This window comes from Oncorhynchus kisutch, linkage group LG21, assembly GCF_002021735.2.
Source record: "Oncorhynchus kisutch isolate 150728-3 linkage group LG21, Okis_V2, whole genome shotgun sequence".
In the NCBI taxonomy this organism is placed as follows: domain Eukaryota; kingdom Metazoa; phylum Chordata; class Actinopteri; order Salmoniformes; family Salmonidae; genus Oncorhynchus; species Oncorhynchus kisutch.
The window spans coordinates 39,856,816-39,880,093 of record NC_034194.2 but is presented as its reverse complement, the minus strand read 5'-3'; the positions used below and the strand labels follow the sequence as shown (position 1 = coordinate 39,880,093).

Genomic DNA, 23,278 nt, shown 5'->3' with positions numbered 1-23,278 from the left:
CCGCTATTGCCATTTATACTGTAGGAGTGTTGTGCTGAATGAGACAATTCTGTTCACAATGTCCTGTTCTAAGGGGGGGTAACTGTCCTGCTCTGAGGGGGGTAACTGTCCTGTTCTGAGGGGGGTAACTGTCCTGTTCTGAGGGGGGTACCTGTCCTGTTCTGAGGGGGGTAACTGTCCTGTTCTGAGGGGGGTAACTGTCCTGTTCTGAGAGGGACCAGTGTCCTGCTCTGAGGGGTGGTAACTGTCCTGTTCTGAGAGGGGACCAGTGTCCTGCTCTGAGAGGGGACCAGTGTCCTGTTCTGAGAGGGGACCAGTGTCCTGTTCTGAGAGGGGACCAGTGTCCTGTTCTGAGAGGGGACCAGTGTCCTGCTCTGAGGGGGACCAGTGTCCTGTTCTGAGGGGGACCAGTGTCCTGTTCTGAGAGGGGACCAGTGTCCTGTTCTGAGAGGGGACCAGTGTCCTGTTCTGAGAGGGGACCAGTGTCCTGTTCTGAGAGGGGACCAGTGTCCTGTTCTGAGAGGGGACCAGTGTCCTGTTCTGAGAGGGACCAGTGTCCTGTTCTGAGAGGGGACCAGTGTCCTGTTCTGAGGGGGACCAGTGTCCTGTTCTGAGGGGGACCAGTGTCCTGCTCTGAGGGGTGGTAACTGTCCTGTTCTGAGAGGGGACCAGTGTCCTGCTCTGAGAGGGGACCAGTGTCCTGTTCTGAGAGGGGACCAGTGTCCTGTTCTGAGAGGGGACCAGTGTCCTGCTCTGAGGGGGACCAGTGTCCTGTTCTGAGGGGGACCAGTGTCCTGTTCTGAGAGGGGACCAGTGTCCTGTTCTGAGAGGGGACCAGTGTCCTGTTCTGAGAGGGGACCAGTGTCCTGTTCTGAGAGGGGACCAGTGTCCTGTTCTGAGAGGGACCAGTGTCCTGTTCTGAGAGGGGACCAGTGTCCTGTTCTGAGGGGGACCAGTGTCCTGTTCTGAGGGGGACCAGTGTCCTGTTCTGAGGGGGACCGGTGTCCTGCTCTGAGGGGGACCAGTGTCCTGCTCTGAGGGGGACCAGTGTCCTGTTCTGAGAGGGACCAGTGTCCTGCTCTGAGGGGGGTAACTGTCCTGTTCTGAGAGGGGACCAGTGTCCTGTTCTGAGAGGGGACCAGTGTCCTGCTCTGAGGGGGGTAACTGTCCTGTTCTGAGAGGGGACCAGTGTCCTGCTCTGAGGGGGGTAACTGTCCTGCTCTGAGGGGGGTAACTGTCCTGTTCTGAGGGGGACCAGTGTCCTGCTCTGAGAGGGGACCAGTGTCCTGCTCTGAGGGGAACCAGTGTCCTGCTCTGAGGGGGACCAGTGTCCTGCTCTGAGAGGGGACCAGTGTCCTGCTCTGAGGGGGACCAGTGTCCTGCTCTGAGGTGGACCAGTGTCCTGCTCTGAGGGGGGTAACTGTCCTGCTCTGAGGGGGACCAGTGTCCTGCTCTGAGGGGGACCAGTGTCCTGCTCTGAGGGGGACCACTGTCCTGCTCTGAGGGGGGTAACTGTCCTGTTCTGAGAGGGGACCAGTGTCCTGCTCTGAGGGGGGTAACTGTCCTGCTCTGAGGGGGTAACTGTCCTGTTCTGAGAGGGGACCAGTGTCCTGCTCTGAGGGGGGTAACTGTCTTGCTCTGAGGGGGGTAACTGTCCTGTTCTGAGAGGGGACCAGTGTCCTGTTCTGAGAGGGGACCAGTGTCCTGCTCCTGAGGGGGACCAGTGTCCTGTTCTGAGAGGGGACCAGTGTCCTGCTCTGAGGGGGACCAGTGTCCTGCTCTGAGGGGGACCAGTGTCCTGCTCTGAGGGGGGACCAGTGTCCTGCTCTGAGGGGGGACCAGTGTCCTGCTCTGAGGGGGGACCAGTGTCCTGCTCTGAGGGGGGACCAGTGTCCTGCTCTGAGGGGGACCAGTGTCCTGCTCTGAGGGGGACCAGTGTCCTGCTCTGAGGGGGACCAGTGTCCTGTGTTACCTCCAGATGCAGCGTTCGAGACGTAGCAAGTTCACATGATTAAAGAGGTCGAGGGCATTCTCACATTCTCGCATTCTCGCATTCTCACATTGTCACATTCTCACATTCTCACATTCTCACGTGACCTCTTAGAGAATCTGTCGCCGTGTGAAAAGGATGAAAGAATGCGGGAAAGAGGGAGTGTTCCTACCGTGAAGGTTCCTGTTCTTCTCTCTCCACAGGGCCGAGGATCCAGCCGCAGGAGGGCGGAGGCTGTGTCCAACGACGACGTGGATAAACCTTACGTCTGTGACAGTAAGACAAACAGCAAACTCCCAGATGTCTCCTATATTTCTGTAACACAGTGAAAAACATTGTTACGTTAATAACATTAAGGACACCTGACCTGAGAAGCTTATCTGAATATTCCTATGTCGACACAGTTTGAGTACATTTGGTTTGGTTTGTTTGTTAAGTCTCAATATTCTATATATTTTTGTACTTATCTAAAGGTGATGGTGTGTCTGTATCTTGACATTAACAGCTGCCTAAGATAGTTTCAGATCATTAACCTTATTTGGCTTTCTTCGGGACGAGAGCAACCCTCTTTCCCTCCCTCTAGAATGGAGATAGCCGAGTATGTGGATAGTCCAGCTAGCATGTCGGACGTTAGCATAGCATGCTACTTCTACTTATAGAAAAACATCAGAGAAACTGGTGCTCATGTCATTAGATATTATAGCCTCTTTGAATGAAACTCACTCTCATTTCTTTTCTTTTTCTCTCATTTGCTTTTCTGTCTCCTCTGTTCCTTCCAGACAGATACAAACAAAAGCATAACTCAAAAACTGCTGACTCAGGTATATGTATATATATAGGTAAACTGCTGACTCAGGTATATGGATATATATAGGTAAACTGCTGACTCAGGTATATGTATATATATAGGTAAACTGCTGACTCAGGTATATGGATATATATAGGTAAACTGCTGACTCAGGTATATGTATATATATAGGTAAACTGCTGACTCAGGTATATGTATATATATAGGTAAACTGCTGACTCAGGTATATGGATATATATAGGTAAACTGCTGACTCAGGTATATGTATATATATAGGTAAACTGCTGACTCAGGTATATGGATATATATAGGTAAACTGCTGACTCAGGTATATGTATATATATATAGGTAAACTGCTGACTCAGGTATATGTATATATATAGGTAAACTGCTGACTCAGGTATATCTATATATATATAGGTAAACTGTATATATATATAGGTAAACTGCTGACTCAGGTATATGTATATATATAGGTAAACTGCTGACTCAGGTATATGTATATATATAGGTAAACTGCTGACTCAGGTATATGGATATATATAGGTAAACTGCTGACTCAGGTATATGTATATATATAGGTAAACTGCTGACTCAGGTATATGGATATATATAGGTAAACTGTATACGCTATCTTTTCTCTGTCTGGCTTCTCTGACGAAAAGATCAGGGGCTACTGGTACTGCTACTGGGGCTGCTGCTGGGGCTGCTACTGTGGCTGCTACTGGGGCTGCTACTGGGGCTGCTACTGGTACTGGTGCTGCTACTGGGGCTGCTACTGGGGCTGCTACTGGGGCTGCTGCTACTGGGGCTGCTGCTACTGGGGCTGCTGCTACTGGGGCTGCTGCTACTACTGGGGCTGCTACTACTGGGGCTGCTGCTACTGGGGCTGCTGCTACTACTGCGGCTGCTGCTACTGGGGCTGCTGCTACTGGTGCTGCTACTGGGGCTGCTACTGGGGCTGCTGCTACTGGTGTTACTACTGGGGCTGCTGCTGGGGCTGCTACTGGGGCTGCTACTGGGGCTGCTGCTACTGGGGCTGCTGCTACTGGGGCTGCTGCTGGTGCTGCTACTGGGGCTGCTGCTACTGGTGCTGCTGCTACTGGGGCTGCTGCTACTGGTGCTGCTACTGGGGCTGCTACTGGGGCTGCTGCTACTGGTGCTGCTGCTAATGGGGCTGCTGCTGCTGGGGCTGCTGCTACTGGGGCTGCTACTACTGGTGCTGCTACTGGGGCTGCTACTACTGGTGCTGCTACTGGGGCTGCTGCGACTGGGGCTGCTACTGGGGCTGCTGCTACTGGTGCTGCTACTGGGGCTGCTGCTCCTGGGGCTGCTCCTGGGGCTGCTACTGGGGCTGCTACTGGGGCTGCTCCTGGGGCTGCTACTGGGGCTGCTACTGGGCTGCTGCTACTGGTGCTGCTACTGGTGCTGCTGCTACTGGGGCTGCTACTGGTGCTGTTGCTGGTGCCGCTGCTACTGGGCTGCTGCTACTGGGGCTGCTACTGGTGCTGCTGCTACTGGGGCTGCTACTGGTGCTGCTGCTACTGGGGCTGCTACTGGTGCTGCTACTGGGGCTGCTGCTACTGGGGCTGCTGCTACTGGGGCTGCTGCTGGTGGTGCTGCTGGGGCTGCTACTGGGGCTGCTGCTGGGGCTCCTACTGGGGCTGCTGCTGGTGGGGCTGCTGGTGGGGCTGCTACTGGGGCTGCTGCTGGTGGGGCTGCTGGTGGGGCTGCTACTGGTGCTGCTGGTGGGGCTGCTGGTGGGGCTGCTACTGGTGTTGCTACTGGGGCTGCTGCTGGGGCTGCTGCTACTGGGGCTGCTGCTGGGGCTGCTGCTACTGGGGCTGCTGCTACTGGGGCTTCTGCTACTGAGGCTGCTGCTACTGGGGTTGGGTTGAGCTAGCCTGGCTCGCGTTCAGATGGGTACAACGTTACAGGACATCCAGATAGAAATATATTTAGTAGAACAGATATGAAGTCATATAGAATAGGGAATAATGTCAGCTCTATACAGTCGATTTCTGTGTTGCACCGTCCTGAATGCGACCCTGCTTGGCTTTTTGTTTTTCTTTCTACTTTGACTAACAATAGGATTGGCTAAAGAATAAAGGCGTCTGGCTTCCATGCTACGTTTGAGCTAAACCAATAGTTATCGCTATTGTGCTTTGTATTTGCATAAGCATAGATGCTTAATTTCCAAGACCAAAGCAAGCTTGCATGGTACTAACATAACTCTACAGTTATCTGTTGGTTTGTTATCAAGTTGCTGGGGGAGTGTGATCTTAAGGCATCAGCTGAGCTAACGCATGTTTCTGCAGCGTTGTAACAATGCTGTCACTGCGGGTTTCTGGGAATCGCAGACAACCTAACCTGCTGTCACTGACAACCTAACCTGCTGTCACTGACAACCTAACCTCCTGTCACTGCGATGTTACCAAACAAACCTAACCTGCTGTCACTGACAACCTAACCTGCTGTCACTGACAACCTAACCTGCTGTCCTGACAACCTAACCTGCTGTCACTGACAACCTAACTTGTTGTCACTGACAACCTAACCTGCTGTCACTGCGATGTTACCAAACAAACCTAACCTGTGCTAAAAAAACAACAACATGCTCAACAGAGTGTTCCTCAGAGTGTTCACTTTTTACCCCACATCGTTTCTTCTACGATGGCTACAGGATGTGTTGGAGTACTACTGCTGTGTCTCTTCCCAGAGTGGACATTCATTGAGACGTTATTATAGGCTAGTGTCCTAGCAGGAATGTACTGGTAAATGACTTCTCTAGTGTTGTTGTTAGTTAGACAATTAGAAGTCTCAATGCCCTCAGATGTCTTTTTGAAAGAAAAAGCCCTGTTCAACATAACATTTAGTACTGTGTAAACGGTTGGTCCTTTGCCTTGAGAGCTGGGGCGTGTTGTGGTTCTAATGTATTCTAATGCTTCTGTGTTCTGGGGTTCTAATGTATTCTAATGCTTCTGTGTTCTGTGGTTCTAATGTATTCTAATGCTTCTGTGTTCTGTGGTTCTAATGTATTCTAATGCTTCTGTGGTCCTACAGTCTGTGGGAAGCGCTATAAGAACCGTCCAGGTCTGAGCTACCACTACGCACACACACACCTGGCGGAGGAGGAGGGGGAGGAGAGGGAGGAGAGGGAGGAAGAGATGCCACCGACCCCACCACCACACCGACCAGACCCAGACCCCGACAACCACAAACGTAAGAGACGACTGTGTGATCTGGGTCTTAAACTAGTGGTAGTTCAGAGTTCTAAAAGTTGGTGATTAAAACATCTTATAACAGCTCTTACATCTTACTGTATGTGTGTTGCTAGTCCTCTGTGGACTAAACTGAACAACACAGTCAGGGTCACAATAGGACTGCATTATGGGTAATGATTAACACTGTAGCTTTTGGGATTCCGCCTCAAATAGCATCTTTAGGACTTCCTCCCCGAGCGTCTTCCTCTCGATTTACGTTCTTGCCAACTCCGTTAATGTCATTATCAAGTCAAGGAGAAGAAACAGACTGGCACCCCGGTGTCCATTATCAAGTCAAGGAGAAGAAACAGACTGGCACCCCGGTGTCATTATCAAGTCAAGAAGAAGAAACAGACTGGCACCCCGGTGTCCATTATCAAGTCAAGGAGAAGAAACAGACTGGCACCCCGGTGTCCATTATCAAGTCAAGGAGAAGAAACAGACTGGCACCCCGGTGTCCATTATCAAGTCAAGGAGAAGAAACAGACTGGCACCCCGGTGTCATTATCAAGTCAAGGAGAAGAAACAGACTGGCACCCCGGTGTCATTATCAAGTCAAGGAGAAGAAACAGACTGGCACCCCGGTGTCATTATCAAGTCAAGGAGAAGAAACAGACTGGCACCCCGGTGTCATTATCAAGTCAAGGAGAAGAAACAGATTGGCACCCCGGTGTCATTATCAAGTCGAGAAGAAACAGACTGGCACCCCGGTGTCATTATCAAGTCAAGGAGAAGAAACAGACTGGCACCCGGGTGTCATTATCAAGTCAAGGAGAAGAAACAGACTGGCACCCGGGCGACTTCTTCTCTCACACCTGTCTTCCCCCTCCACAGCTCAGAGGGCGGCAGATGGCTCCATCATCCCTAACGACTACTGTGACTTCTGTCTGGGAGACTCTGACTCTAACAGGAAGACTGGCCAGGCTGAGGAGCTGGTGTCCTGCTCTGACTGCGGCCGCTCCGGTGAGTAGACTGCACTACAGACTGCACTATAGACCGTCCTATAGACTGCACTACAGACTGCACTAAGACTACACTATCGACTGCACTATAGACTGCACTATAGACTGCACTATAGACTGTACTATAGACTGTACTATAGACTGCACTATAGACTGTACTATAGACTACACTAAGACTACACTATAGACTACACTATAGACTGCACTAAGACTACACTATCGACTGCACTATAGACTGCACTATAGACTGCACTAAGACTGTCTCTCTCTCTCTAAATGAGGCATCCTCCCTCCTTCCCTCCTTCCTTCCCTCCTTCCTTCCTTCCCTCCTTCCTTCCCTCCTTCCTTCCCTCCTTCCTTCCCTCCTTCCTTCCCTCCCTCCCTCCCTCCCTCCCTCCCTCCCTCCCTCCCTCCCTCCCTCCCTCCCTCCCTCCCTCCCTCCCTCCCTCCCTCCCTCCCTCCCTAGGCCACCCTACCTGTCTGCAGTTCACAGACAACATGATGATGGCGGTGAAGACCTACCTGTGGCAGTGCATTGAGTGCAAGTCCTGCAGCCTCTGTGGCACCTCAGAGAACGACGTAAGTGCTTGGAATAACAGTTTCTAGACCTCGGGCCGGTATTCAAAAAGTGCCTACTCTGAAACTCCTTCATTTGGGCCCAGAAAATTCCTTTAGACTGAAGACTCTTGTTATCTCCTACAACTACCTAGCCTTTTAGGCTTTAGCTCAGTGGGATACTATTGTCTTGAAAGGCATTTCTGTAAATTCACAGTGGAAGGGATTTAACATTGTGTCAGTTACCACGTTGTGTCAGTTACCACTTTGTGTCAGTTACGACGTTGTCTTAGTTACCACGTTGTCTTAGTTACCACGTTGTCTCAGTTACCACGTTGTGTCAGTTACCACATTGTGTCAGTTACCACGTTGTCTCAGTTACCACATTGTGTCAGTTACCACGTTGTGTCAGTTACCACGTTGTGTCAGTTACCACATTGTGTCAGTTACCACGTTGTCCCAGTTACCACGTTGTCTTAGTTACCACGTTGTCTCAGTTACCACGTTGTCTCAGTTACCACGTTGTCTCAGTTACCACGTTGTGTCAGTTACCACGTTGTGTCAGTTACCACATTGTGTCAGTTACCACGTTGTCTCAGTTACCACATTGTGTCAGTTACCACGTCTCAGTGACCACGTTGTCTTTGTTACCACGTTGTGTCTGTTACCAGTTACCATGTTGTCTCAGTTACCACGTTGTCTCAGTTACCACGTTGTCCCAGTTACCACGTTGTGTCAGTTACCACGTTGTCTTAGTTACCACGTTGTCTCAGTTACCACGTTGTGTCAGTTACCACGTTGTCTCAGTTACCACGTTGTGTCTGTTACCAGTTACCATGTTGTCTCAGTTACCACGTTGTGTCAGTTACCACGTTGTCTTAGTTACCAGGTTGTGTCTGTTACCAGTTACCACGTGTGTCAGTTACCAGTTACCACGTTGTCCCAGTTACCACGTTGTCTTAGTTACCACGTTGTGTCAGTTACCACGTTGTCCCAGTTACCACGTTGTATCAGTTACCACGTTGTCTCAGTTACCACGTTGTCTCAGTTACCACGTTGTCTCAGTTACCACGCTGTCCCAGTTACCACGTTGTCTCAGTTACCATGTTGTCCCAGTTACCACGTTGTCCTAGTTACCACGTTGTCCTAGTTACCACGTTGTCTTAGTTACCAGTTACCACGTTGTCTCCGTTACCACACTGTCTCAGTTACCACGTTGTCTCAGTTACCATGTTGTCTCAGTTACCACGTTGTCCCAGTTACCACTGCTACTACTGTTTTGAGAAGTGAGTTAACATTGTGTGTTTGTCTCTGTGTCTGTAGGACCAGCTGTTGTTCTGTGACGACTGTGACAGAGGATACCACATGTACTGTCTGAAGCCCCCCATGACCCAACCTCCTGAAGGTAAGACTACTGAGTTATACTGTATATATTATAGACTATAGAGTTATACTGTATATATTATAGACTGCTGAGTTATACTGGTTATACTATAGACTACTGAGTTATACTGTATATATTATAGACTACTGAGTTATACTGTATATATTATAGACTACTGAGTTATACTGTATATATTATAGACTACTGAGTTATACTGTATATATTATAGACTACTGAGTTATACTGTATATATTATAGACTGCTGAGTTATACTGGTTATACTATAGACTACTGAGTTATACTGGTTATACTATAGACTACTGAGTTATACTGTATATATTATAGACTACTGAGTTATACTGTATATATTATAGACTACTGAGTTATACTGTATATATTATAGACTGCTGAGTTATACTGGTTATACTATAGACTACTGAGTTATACTGGTTATACTATAGACTACTGAGTTATACTGTATATATTATAGACTACTGAGTTATACTGTATATATTATAGACTACTGAGTTATACTGTATATATTATAGACTACTGAGTTATACTGTATATATTATAGACTGCTGAGTTATACTGGTTATACTATAGACTACTGAGTTATACTGTATATATTATAGACTACTGAGTTATACTGGTTATATTATAGACTACTGAGTTATACTGTATATATTATAGACTGCTGAGTTATACTGGTTATATTATAGACTACTGAGTTATACTGTATATATTATAGACTACTGAGTTATACTGGTTATACTATAGACTACTGAGTTATACTGTATATATTATAGACTGCTGAGTTATACTGTATATATTATAGACTACTGAGTTATACTGTATATATTATAGACTACTGAGTTATACTGTATATATTATAGACTACTGAGTTATACTGTATATATTATAGACTACTGAGTTATACTCTATATATTATAGACTACTGAGTTATACTGTATATATTATAGACTGCTGAGTTATACTGGTTATACTATAGACTACTGAGTTATACTGTATATATTATAGACTACTGAGTTATACTGGTTATACTATAGACTACTGAGTTATACTGTATATATTATAGACTACTGAGTTATACTGTATATATTATAGACTACTGAGTTATACTGTATATATTATAGACTACTGAGTTATACTGTATATATTATAGACTACTGAGTTATACTGTATATATTATAGACTACTGAGTTATACTGGTTATATTATAGACTACTAGGTTATACTGTATATATTATAGACTACGAGTTATACTGTATATATTATAGACTGCTGAGTTATACTGTATATATTATAGACTACTGAATTATACTGGTTATACTATAGACTACTGAGTTATACTGGTTATACTATAGACTACTGAGTTATACTGTATATATTATAGACTACTGAGTTATACTGGTTATACTATAGACTACTGAGTTATACTGTATATATTATAGACTACTGAGTTATACTGTATATATTATAGACTACTGAGTTATACTGTATATATTATAGACTGCTGAGTTATACTGTATATATTATAGACTACTGAGTTATACTGGTTATATTATAGACTACTAGGTTATACTGTATATATTATAGACTACTGAGTTATACTGTATATTATAGACTGCTGAGTTATACTGTATATATTATAGACTACTGAGTTATACTGTATATATTATAGACTACTGAGTTATACTGTATATATTATAGACTACTGAGTTATACTGTATATATTATAGACTGCTGAGTTATACTGTATATATTATAGACTACTGAGTTATACTGTATATATTATAGACTACTGAGTTATACTGTATATATTATAGACTACTGAGTTATACTGTATATATTATAGACTACTGAGTTATACTGTATATATTATAGACTACTGAGTTATACTGTATATATTATAGACTACTGAGTTATACTGTATATATTATAGACTACTGAGTTATACTGGTTATACTATAGACTGCTGAGTTATACTGTATATATTATAGACTACTGAGTTATACTGTATATATTATAGACTACTGAGTTATACTGGTTATACTATAGACTGCTGAGTTATACTGTATATATTATAGACTACTGAGTTATACTGTATATATTATAGACTACTGAGTTATACTGTATATATTATAGACTGCTGAGTTATACTGTATATATTATAGACTGCTGAGTTATACTGTATATATTATAGACTACTGAGTTATACTGGTTATACTATAGACTACTGAGTTATACTGTATATATTATAGACTACTGAGTTATACTGTATATATTATAGACTACTGAGTTATACTGTATATATTATAGACTACTGAGTTATACTGTATATATTATAGACTACTGAGTTATACTGTATATATTATAGACTACTGAGTTATACTGTATATATTATAGACTACTGAGTTATACTGTATATATTATAGACTACTGAGTTATACTGTATATATTATAGACTACTGAGTTATACTGTATATATTATAGACTACTGAGTTATACTGTATATATTATAGACTGCTGAGTTATACTGGTTATACTATAGACTACTGAGTTATACTGTATATATTATAGACTACTGAGTTATACTGTATATATTATAGACTACTGAGTTATACTGTATATATTATAGACTACTGAGTTATACTGTATATATTATAGACTACTGAGTTATACTGTATATATTATAGACTACTGAGTTATACTGGTTATACTATAGACTACTGAGTTATACTGTATATATTATAGACTACTGAGTTATACTGTATATATTATAGACTACTGAGTTATACTGTATATATTATAGACTACTGAGTTATACTGTATATATTATTATTATTAGTTCTGCTGTGTAATATATAAATAACAGACACCCTCCTAGGGTAAGGACATATATGATAACTCAGCACAGAGTACTTACAACACCAAGCTCTTTAAGCTTCTCAATTGGCTCATTCATCCCCTCCTCCTCTCCCCTGAAACTATTCCCCCGGTCGTTGCAGTAAACGAGAATGTGTTCTCAGTCAACTTACCTGGTAAAATAAGGGTTAAATAAATTCAATTAAACTAAAAATGGAATCCTTAATGGTGAAACTGCCACGCCCGTTCTGCAATATCACTACAGGAAAGAAGTTACTGCCAACAACAAACACAGTTTATCTTTTCACTCTGACATCATTACACGTTTGATAAAACAGCAGAATATATATATATTTTTTCGCACATTGGGCGACGCTTTTCACTTCCGCTTCATCAACCAAACAAAAATAACGACGGCCATGGGGCAGACAGTGGCGATGTTTCCCCTGCTGCGGATTCCACCTTTGACCTCTACGGTCTAGATATTACAGAGTTACGTAGAGTTACTGACCAAGCCTCCGGAAGGTAAGACCACTGAATGTTATAGTTTACATTATAAAGACCTGAAGGTAAGGCCGTACCACAGACCACACATGGCGGCTCAGTGATAATCTCTCTTGATTTACGTGTATACCGTGAGACTTTAAGTGTGGCTTGTGAAACAGACAGTTCCTGGACAATGTTTTTAAACTTCAGACATTATACAGAGGTACAGGACATCACTGAGACCTCTGGAAATAACACAGTCCACAACAACAAGATCACCTCTCTCTCTCTCCTTCTCTCTCTCTCTCTCTCCTTCTCTCTCTCTCTCTCTCTCTCTCTCTCTCTCTCTCTCTCTCTCTCTCTCTCTCTCTCTCTCTCTCTCTCTCTCTCTCTCTCTCTCTCTCTCTCTTTCTCTTTCTCTTTCTCTCTCTCTTTCTCTCTCTCTCTCTCTCTCTCTTTCCTTCTCTCTCTCTCCTTTTTCTCTCTCTCATTTTCTCTCTCTCTCTCTCTCTAGGGAGCTGGAGCTGTCACCTGTGTTTGGATCTGTTGAAGGACAAGGCCTCAGCCTATGAAGAGCCATAGCTTCTCGAACACACACACACACACACACAATGGATTTACAGGCTCAGGGGTGCATATTCAGTCTCATCTCGTTCAGCTTCTCAGTTTCTATCTCAGTACTATCCTCTACCTCTAAAGTTGAAACAATGTCATGATGTGGGTTATAAACACCACAAAGAGAATCGTCAAATAGTAATCTTTGCTACACAGTGTTTGACACTATGCTGTTCTACAATGTAGTCTCTTCTGACTGTTAGCTCGCTAGAGATGTTTGTGCTGAGGTAAAAAAGCATTATGTACCGGAAACAAGGAGAATTTATGTCTGTTTGTTTGAATTTCAGTTTCCAGTCCTCTCCTTGTTAAAATGTCACAGTGACGTTGTTTCATATTGCACCAAGACATATTGCATATTTGAAATAGCGTTACTCAGTCACAGTTACTCAAGCATCATTTTATTTTTTGAGGAGTCATTGCAGCCATTATTTAATTTCAGATGGATATTAGCCAGGTTTGTGGTTACTAGGATACTTAAAAGTACCTCATGACAATGATCTAAATCGTTATTAATTTAAAACTGGTCTTATTTATACATTTCTGGTTATTGTGACTGTTGGATGGATGCTTTTGTTTGTAAATTGAACCAACACAATATGGTGGCAAATCCTGCTCCACTTCCCAAGTTCTGGTTCCTAGATCCTGCCATGGCGCTCTCTGTTAAAATGTGTTACCATGCAATAAGGTTTACATGTTGTTCATATTTTGTAGATCGGTGTAGGAAACTGGTAAAGGGCTATATACATAGACCATAGAGAGAAACATTCAGCATTCACACCCCTGGACTTTCCCCATTTAATTGTCTTACATTTTTGTTTGTTTTTGTTTTTGGTCAACGATCTACACAAATTACTCTCTAATGTAAAAGTGGAATAAAAACTCAAACATTTGTGTAAAAAAAAAATAAAAAGAAGGAAAAAGAAAACCTTGATTACAGAAGTATTCAACCTCCCCTAAGTCAATAAATGTTAGAATCACCTTTTTTAGCGATTACAGCTGTGAGTCTTTCTGGGTAAGTCTCTTAAAGAGCTTTACACACCTGGATTGTACAATATTTGCACATTATAGAAGGAAAAAAATTCAAGCTCTCAAGTTGGTTGGTGATCATTGCTAGACAAACATTTTCAAGTTTTGCCATACAATTTCAAGACGATTTAAGTCAAAACTGTAACTTAAGCCACACGGGAACATTCAATGTCGTTTTGGTATGCAACTCCAGTGTATATTTGGCCTTGTGTTTTAGGTTTATAGTCCTGCTGAAAAAGAAGACTGAACCGGGTTTTCCTCTAGGATTTTGCCATTTATTTTTATCAAAAGAAACAACCTCCCTAGTTTTTGCTGATGACAAGCATACCCATAACAGGATGCAGCCACCACCATGCTTGAAAATGGTGATGTGTTTGTGTTGGATTTGCCCCAAATATAAAGCTTTGTATTCAGTACATATATTTCATTTCTTTGACACATTTGTTGCAGTATTACTTTAGTGCCTTGTTGCAAACAGGATGCATGTTTTGGAATATTTATATTCTGCACGGACTTCGTTCTTTTCACTCTGTCATTGAGGTTAGTATTATGGAGTGACTACAATGTTGTTTATCCATCCACAGTTTTCTCCTGTCACAGCCATTAAACTCTGTAACTTTTTTTAAAGTCACCATTGGCCTCATGGTGAATTCCCTGCTCGGTTTCCTTCCTCTCCGGCAACTGAGTTAAGGTAAGAAACTGAGTAATGAAAAATGCCTGTATCTTTGTAGTGACAGGCTGTAATGATACACCATTCAAAGTGTAACTACCAATAGGTGCTCTTCTTTGCGAGGCATTGGACAACCTCCCTGGTCTTTGTGTTTCAAATTCACTGCTTGACTGAGGGACCTTACAATTATCTGTACGTGTGGAGTATGAGGTCGTCATTAAAAAAATTATGTTAAACAATATTATTGCACACAGAGCGAGTCCATGCAACTTATTGTGTGACTTGTTAAGCAATATTTTACTCCTGAACTTATTTAGGCTTGCCATAACAAAGGGGTTGAATACTTATAGACTCAAGACATTACTGCTTTTCATTTTTAAAACATTAAAACATAATTCCACTTTGACATTATGAACTAGTGGGCTCCCGAGTGGCGCAGGGGTCTAAGGCACTGCATCTCAGTGCTAGAGGTGTCACTACAGACCCTGGTTCAGTGGTCTAAGGCACTGCATCTCAGTGCTAGAGGTGTCACTACAGACCCTGGTTCAGCGGTCTAAGGCACTGCATCTCAGTGCTAGAGGTGTCACTACAGACCCTGGTTCAGTGGTCTAAGGCCCTGCATCTAAGTACTAGAGGAGTCACTACAGACCCTGGTTCAGCGGCGTAAGGCACTGCATCTCAGTGCTAGAGGTGTCACTACAGACCCTGGTTCAGTGGTCTAAGGCCCTGCATCTAAGTACTAGAGGAGTCACTACAGACCCTGGTTCAGCGGCGTAAGGCACTGCATCTCAGTGCTAGAGGTGTCACTACAGACCCTGGTTCAGTGGTCTAAGGCCCTGCATCTCAGTGCTAGAGGTGTCACTACAGACCCTGGTTCAGTGGTCTAAGGCCCTGCGTCTAAGTACTAGAGGTGTCACTACAGACCCTGGTTCCATTCCAGGCTGTATCACAACCGGCCGTGATCGGGAGTCCCATAGGGCGGTGCATAATTGGCCCGGCGTCGTTAGGGTTTGGCCGGGATAGGCTGTCATTGTAAATAAGAATTTGTTCTTAATTAACTGACTTGCCTAGTTAAATAAAGGTTACATTTAAAATTATGGGGTATTGTGTGTAAGCCAGTGACACAAAATCTAAATTTAATCCATTTTAAATTCAGGCTGTAACTCAACAAAAATGTGGACAAAGTCAAGGGGTGTGAATACTTTCTGAAGGCACTGTATTCACACAGACATAATCCATTCACACTTACATGGTCAAGAACATACACAAAATACACACCTCGTAGCTCTACCACCACGTTTCAGTCAGTCGATAATACATAGTTATCATTCAGCTGGTGTGTAGGATACCTCACATCCTCCACGATGCATCAGTTTTTGAACATATTTATGTGATGTATTTAGTAAATGTCTTCCACTTTGTATATCATTCCAAAACATTTCATTTAAAACTCCAAATGATTTCTAAAATGATTCCGGTTCTTCTATGTTGATTCCGGTTCTTCTATGTTGATTCCGGTTCTTCTATGTTGATTCCGGTTCTTCTATGTTGATTCCGGTTCTTCTATGTCAACAATATGTTAATAGATTGCATTGAACACAGGTAATATACTGTATATTTCGTGTAGATTTCTTATAGGACTACTGGTTATATTTCTTATAGGACTATTGGATAGATTTCTTATAGGACTATTGGATAGATTTCTTATAGGACTACTGGTTATATTTCTTATAGGACTATTGGATAGATTTCTTATAGGACTACTGGTTATATTTCTTATAGGACTACTGGTTATATTTCTTATAGGACTATTGGATAGATTTCTTATAGGACTACTGGTTATATTTCTTATAGGACTACTGGTTATATTTCTTATAGGACTATTGGATAGATTTCTTATAGGACTATTGGATAGATTTCTTATAGGACTATTGGATAGATTTCTTATAGGACTATTGGATAGATTTCTTATAGGACTATTGGATAGATTTCTTATAGGACTATTGGATAGATTTCTTATAGGACTATTGGATAGATTTCTTATAGGACTATTGGATAGATTTCTTATAGGACTATTGGATAGATTTCTTATAGGACTATTGGATAGATTTCTTATAGGACTATTGGATAGATTTCTTATAGGACTACTGGTTATATTTCTTATAGGACTATTGGATAGATTTCTTATAGGCCTATTGGATAGATTTGAAGAACCCTGAAGGAAACCTATAGCTCGAAATACAATCCTGAAATATAGTGGCAGAAGACCTGAAGATGTTTTAGCGATGTTGTTAAAAAAAATATATATATATATAGTATTTAATGCAAAAACGAATTACAGTGTCACGGCTGGAAATGTCTTACAAGCTATTTTCTTATTTTGTTTTGTGCTTTTAAAAAAACATGTTATATTGTTTCTCCACAGACAATCATGAAGTAAAGTAAATGTGTGGGCTACTTCCCAAATGGCATCCTATTCCTTGTGTAGTGCTCTACTATGGCCCGTATGCTGCCATGGCCCATACACTGCCGTGGCCCATACACTGCCGTGGCCTATACACTGCCGTGGTCCGTACGCCGCCGTGGCCCATACACTGCCATGGCCCATACACTGCCGTGGCCCATACACTGCCATGGCCCATACACTGCCGTGGCCCATACACTGCCGTGGCCCATACACTGCCTTGGCCCGTACACTGCCATGGCCCGTACGCTGCCGTGGCCCATATGCTGCCGTGGCCCGTACGCTGCCATGGCCCATATGCTGCTGTGGCCCGTACGCTGCCATGGCCCATATGCTGCCGTGGCCCATACACTGCCATGGCCCATACGCTGCCGTGGCCCATACACTGCCATGGCCCATAGATCGCCGTGGCCCGTACGCCGGCGTGGCCCATAGACCACCGTGGCCCATATGCCGCCGTGGCCCGTATGCCGCCGTGGCCCGTACGCCGCCGTGGCCCGTACGCCGCCGTGGCCCGTACGCCGTCGTGGCTCATACGCCGCCGTGGCCCATACGCCGCCGTGGCCCATACGCCGCCGTGGCCCATACACCACCGTACCAATACACTACCGTGGCCAAAAGTTTTAGAACACCTACTCATTCAAGTGTTTTTCTTTATTTTTATTTTCTACAATATTGTAGAATAATAGTGAAGACATCAAAACTATGAAATAACACATGTAGTAACTCATGTAGTAACTCATACGGAATCATGTAGTAACCAAAAAAGTGTTAAACAAATCTAAATATATTTTGTTTTTGAGAATCTTCAAATAGCCACCTTTTGCCTTGATGACAGCTTTGCACACTCTTGGCATTCTCTCAACCAGCTTCACCTGGAATGCTTTTCCAACTGTCTTGAAGGAGTTCCCACATATGCTGAGTACTTGTTGGCTGCTTTTCCTTCATTCTGCGGTCCAACATGCCAAACCATCTCAATTTGGTTGAGGTCGGGGAGGCCAGGTCATCTGATGCTGCACTCCATCACTCTCCATCTTGGTCAAATAGCTCTTACACAGCCTGGAGGTGTGTTGGGTCATTGTTCTGTTGAAAAACAAGTGATAGTCCCACAAAGCCCAAACCAGATGGGATGGCACATCACTGCAGAACGCTGTGGTAGCCATGCTGGTTAAGTGTGCCTTGAATTCTAAATAAATCACAGACAGTGTCACCAGCAAAGCACCCTCACACCATAACACCTCCTCCTCCATGCTTCACGGTGGGAAATACACATGCGGAGATCATCCGTTCCCCCACACCGCGTCTCACAAAGACATGGTGGTTGGAACCAAAAATCTCCAATTTGGACTCCAGACCAAAGGACAAATTTCAACTGTATAGCCAGTTTCATCATAGCGCTTGATGGTTTTTGCAACTGCACTTGAATAAACTTTCAAAGTTCTTGAAATTTTCCATATTGACTGACCTTCATGTCTTAAAGTAATGATGGACTGTCATTTCTCTTTACTTATTTGAGCTGTTCTTGCCATAAAATGGACTTGGTATTTTACCAAATAGGGCTATCTCCTGTATAACAACCCTACCTTGTCACATTTAAATGCATTCCAGGTGACTATCTGATGAAGCTGGTTGAGAGAATGCCAAGAGTGTACAAAGCTGTCATCAAGGTAAAGGGTGGCTATTTGAAGAATCTGTATTTGTATGATGTATTTTGATTTGTTTAACACTTTTTTGGTTACTACATGAATCCATATGTGTTATTTCATCGTTTTGATGTCTTCAATATTATTCTACAATGTAGAATATAGTACAAAAATTAAGAAAAACCCTTGAATGAGTAGGTGTTCTACAAGTTTTGGCCGGTAATGTATTTAAGGAAATGTACCATTTGAGATGTATTTTCCTATTCCCCCCCCCCCCCCCATGTCAGACATTTTAATGTCCCCCCCCCCCCCCCATGTCTGACATTTTAATGTTTTCCTTTTTCTCCCCCCCCACCCCTCATGTCAGACATTTTAACATGTCTTCCTGTTTATATCACCATGCCAACTTCCCACTCCAATAAATATATGTGTCAATATAACTTTGTTTTATTTCGGAGACCATCAATTTTATATGGATATCATACTGTGTTCGTTTTGGGTACTTTGTTGAACTTTGTTGAACTTTGTTGAACTTTGTTGAACTTTGTTGAAAGTTTGTGTGTTTGTTTTTGTATTGAAATAAAGATTTTGAAGAAGTCCTTACTTCCCCCTGACAATTAATTAGTTTGAACTGGTTTGCGTTATACTCAGAAGTTAAAACCTCGCTCCAGACACTCCAGACACTCGACTTTGAGGGTTGACATGAGATGGCTGTGCTTTTAAATAGTTTCACCTTGCTTTGTTGAATGTAGTCCTTGTACGTTGCTCTGGAGAGCATCTGCTAGAATGGCTACAGTGTAAAGATGTGTCAAACTTTTCAATTTGGAGTGCAAGAACTATGCAGGCTATAACATATACAGGCTATAACATCTTCAGGCTATAACATCTACAGGCTATAACATCTACAGGCTATAACATTTACAGGCTATAACATCTACAGGCTATAACATCTACAGGCTATAACATTTACAGGCTATAACATCTACAGGCTATAACATCTACAGGCTATAACATTTACAGACTATAACATCTACAGGCTATAACATCTACAGGCTATAACATCTACAGGCTATAACATCTTCAGGCTATAACATCTTCAGGCTATAACATCTACAGGCTATAACATGCAGGCTAGTCTCTATAAACCAGATCCAACCCTGATGTTGGTCTCTATAAACCAGATCCAACCCTGATGTTGGTCTCTATAAACCAGATGCAACCCTGATGTTTGTCTCCATAAACCAGATCCAACCCTGATGTTGGTCTCCATAAACCAGATCCAACCCTCATGTTGGTCTCTATAAACCAGATCCAACCCTGATGTTGGTCTCTATAAACCGGATGAAAACTCTGGTTTAAATTGACACAATAACTGTTAGTAAAGGTGTCAGCTAGAGATGACATGCAGGAGCTTGCAGGGATTTGTAGTTTTGCGTGATCTACTTTGATGCTAATTATCATATTCGAATCTGAGAGTAAATAGAGCCCGAATATATTTGATAAAATGTACCTTGTTCGAGACAGATTTCCATGGTCATCAAAACCTCACGCCACGGCAAAACTACACAAAACACAGCCCTTATTTTAAATGTTTCTAAAATCCTATATGGGGACAATGAATGGTGGAAAAAAGATTGGAATAATTTCCCTGTTTGACTGCTAGGTTTTATGGTATTATGACACCTCCACTGTGGGCCTCTATAGACCGGAACCTTGGCCCCTTGGAGCTGCACTTCTTATCTCAACCACTAGGTGGCAGCCCATCCCTATGCATTCAATGGCCAAGATTCAATGCAAAAGCGCTTCGTCTGCAACATGCACCATTTTTAAGGTAGTTGCCGATTGTGACGACATATGCAGTGTTTATTGTGAATGTAGTTTCTCCACGAACACGGGAACATTCACTTTGAAGGTGGGTAGCCGGACAAAATCGCGTACAGATTGATTTCAGTGAAGTCTGAAAAACAAGCTATTTCTGCAAAACATCGATAAACATCAGCTGTATTTGTGTCATTGTCCTTCTTTTTAAAAGTTATGATACTGTATATAATTTACAATTACTGTGTAAAATGCTGTCCATATATACTGTATACTCAACCGTCCTAACACAGTATGTCACCGTTCCCATTTAAGAGAGCTTTTTCGGTGCCCTGTACCCCGACAGAGGTGGGCTCGGATGGAATGTGGGGTCAGCGTCCCAAATTGCACCCTTTCCCCTATTTAATACACTACTTTTGACCAGGACTGATAGGGAGCTGGTCAGAAGGACTCTGCGCTATAGAGAATAGGGTTGCCATTCGTCACGCAAACTTGGAATGTTAAGAAGGTCATGTTCCCCATAACAATGTGCTTCAATTAAAAAAGTCTGCATGTCTATATAAAATCAAGGCTGAAAAGCCTAACAGATTTTCCAAACATGTATTCAATCAATATATGTTCCACCCCCCCCCCCCCCCCCCCCCCCCCCTCCCATGTACTTCCATATACGGAGCATTCGGAAACTTTTCAGACCCCTTCACGTTTTTCACAGCCTTATTCTAAAATGGATGAAATACATGTTTTTTACCTCATCAATCGAGACACAATAGCCCGTAATGACAAAGCGAATGTCCTTGATATTGTAGGTAGATTGATGAGAGGGGAAAAAAAAACAATTAAATCCGTTTTAGAGTACAGCTGTAACGTAACAAAATGTGGAAAAAGTGAATTGGTGTGAATACTTTCTGAATGCACTGTAGACAGTCCCCAGTGAGTGGACTCATTCTAAATCCCATTATAACGTCAGTCAAAACGCTCCCAAGTTTTAAGCATTTTAATGTTTCTGGAATTGAACAAAAGAGTTGTGTAATCGTTACAATAAGCTACTATACTGTAGTAATATAAGCCGAGCTACAGTAGAACAAGTCTGACATTCTATTTGGTTCTAGAATCGATTAAAGGAACCTAAGTGAGACAGAGAGAAGCAGGCAGAGTTATATAACATTCCATTTGGTTCTAGAATCGATTAAAGGAACCTAAGTGAGACAGAGTGTATTGGATCGAGTTATATAACATTCCATTTGGTTCTAGAATCGATTAAAGGAACCTAAGTAAGACAGAGAGTATTGGATAGAGTTATATGTCGATAAACTACACAATATGTACCTCCCAAATGGCAACCTATTCCCTTTATAGTGCACACCTTTTGACCAGAGCCCTATGGACAAACTAGTCAAAATAGGGCTCTGGTCAAAAGTAGTACACTATATAGGGAATAGAGTGACATTTGAGAAACAGACAAAGACAGCACTGTCCCCGTATCAGATCTAGGTGACCTATTGCATGCTGTCTGTCCTCCACTGGAGCTCAGGGAACTGAACTGATCTGGAGTCAGTTATGTAGGTGACGTTGTGTCCAGGCCCTAGTTAGGCCTCTCAGCATCAACATCCAGCCCTCTCCCCACAGCAGAGCAGATCCTCTGGGCATGGCTGTCTTACTCCAGCCCCAGGCCTGGTCAGGACGACTGCATCAGGCCTGTCAGCCGTTTGCCCGTCAGTGACTTGCCCTGAAGAGAGGAGGGAATTAGTATGATGGTTTCCTTGTTGGTTTCAGATTAGACGTTTTGTAACAAAGTTGTGGTCAAATTCATCTCTATGTGTAGATGGATGACACAGACAAGACAAGACAAGACAAGACGTAGAGCAACTGACCACGCTGCGTGTAAACTTCTCCAGAGAGGTGCGTCTTCCCTGCTGCTGCTCCGTCTCAGGCTGGGGCACAAAGCATCATGGGAAGAGAAGGGAGCTTGGTTGAAAACAATGTAAAGAAGACTAAACAGTATGATATCACTGGTTCAGACTAAACAGTATGATATCACTGGTTCAGACTAAACAGTATGATATCACTGGTTCAGACTAAACAGTATGATATCACTGGTTCAGACTAAACAGTATGATATCACTGGTTCAGACTAAACAGTATGATATCACTGGTTCAGACTAAACAGTATGATATCACTGGTTCAGACTAAACAGTATGATATCACTGGTTCAGACTAAACAGTATGATATCACTGGTTCAGACTAAACAGTATGATATCACTGGTTCAGACTAAACAGTATGATATCACTGGTTCAGACTAAACAGTATGATATCACTGGTTCAGACTAAACAGTATGATATCACTGGTTCAGACTAAACAGTATGAATTCACTGGTTCAGACTAAACAGTATGATATCATTGGTTCAGACTAAACAGTATGATATCATTGGTTCAGACTAAACAGTATGATATCACTGGTTCAGACTAAACAGTATGATATCACTGGTTCAGACTAAACACTGGTTCAGACTAAACAGTATGAATTCACTGGTTCAGACTAAACAGTATGATATCACTGGTTCAGACTAAACAGTATGATATCACTGGTTCAGACTAAACACTGGTTCAGACTAAACAGTATGATATCACTGGTTCAGACTAAACAGTGTGATATCACTGGTTCAGACTAAACAGTATGATATCACTGGTTCAGACTAAACAC

At 42.9% G+C, this 23,278-nt stretch overlaps 2 protein-coding genes across 4 annotated transcripts in view; one reads left to right on the top strand and one right to left on the bottom strand.

The window, feature by feature from the left end:
• LOC116356187 (zinc finger protein DPF3-like) overlaps positions 1 to 13,251 on the top strand; it is a 57,314-nt gene extending 44,063 nt beyond the window's left edge. For 2 of the 3 annotated variants that reach the window (XM_031800385.1, XM_031800384.1), the window contains 7 exons: positions 2,194 to 2,266; positions 2,770 to 2,811; positions 5,862 to 6,020; positions 6,896 to 7,024; positions 7,490 to 7,602; positions 8,902 to 8,983; positions 12,852 to 13,251. In XM_031800385.1, the coding sequence (XP_031656245.1) occupies positions 2,194 to 2,266; positions 2,770 to 2,811; positions 5,862 to 6,020; positions 6,896 to 7,024; positions 7,490 to 7,602; positions 8,902 to 8,983; positions 12,852 to 12,919 (666 nt within the window). In that variant the 3' untranslated portion in view covers positions 12,920 to 13,251. The remainder of the gene's footprint in view (positions 1 to 2,193; positions 2,267 to 2,769; positions 2,812 to 5,861; positions 6,021 to 6,895; positions 7,025 to 7,489; positions 7,603 to 8,901; positions 8,984 to 12,851) is intronic. The other variant, XM_031800386.1, reaches the window with a different exon arrangement.
• Positions 13,252 to 21,552: 8,301 nt separating this feature from the next.
• Positions 21,553 to 23,278, bottom strand: part of LOC109880910 (regulator of G-protein signaling 6) — a gene marked incomplete in the record, with an annotated part of 146,119 nt that continues 144,393 nt past the window's right edge. The window contains 2 exon segments of the mRNA XM_031800998.1: positions 21,553 to 22,299; positions 22,445 to 22,504. Of these exon segments, the coding sequence (XP_031656858.1) occupies positions 22,249 to 22,299; positions 22,445 to 22,504 (111 nt within the window).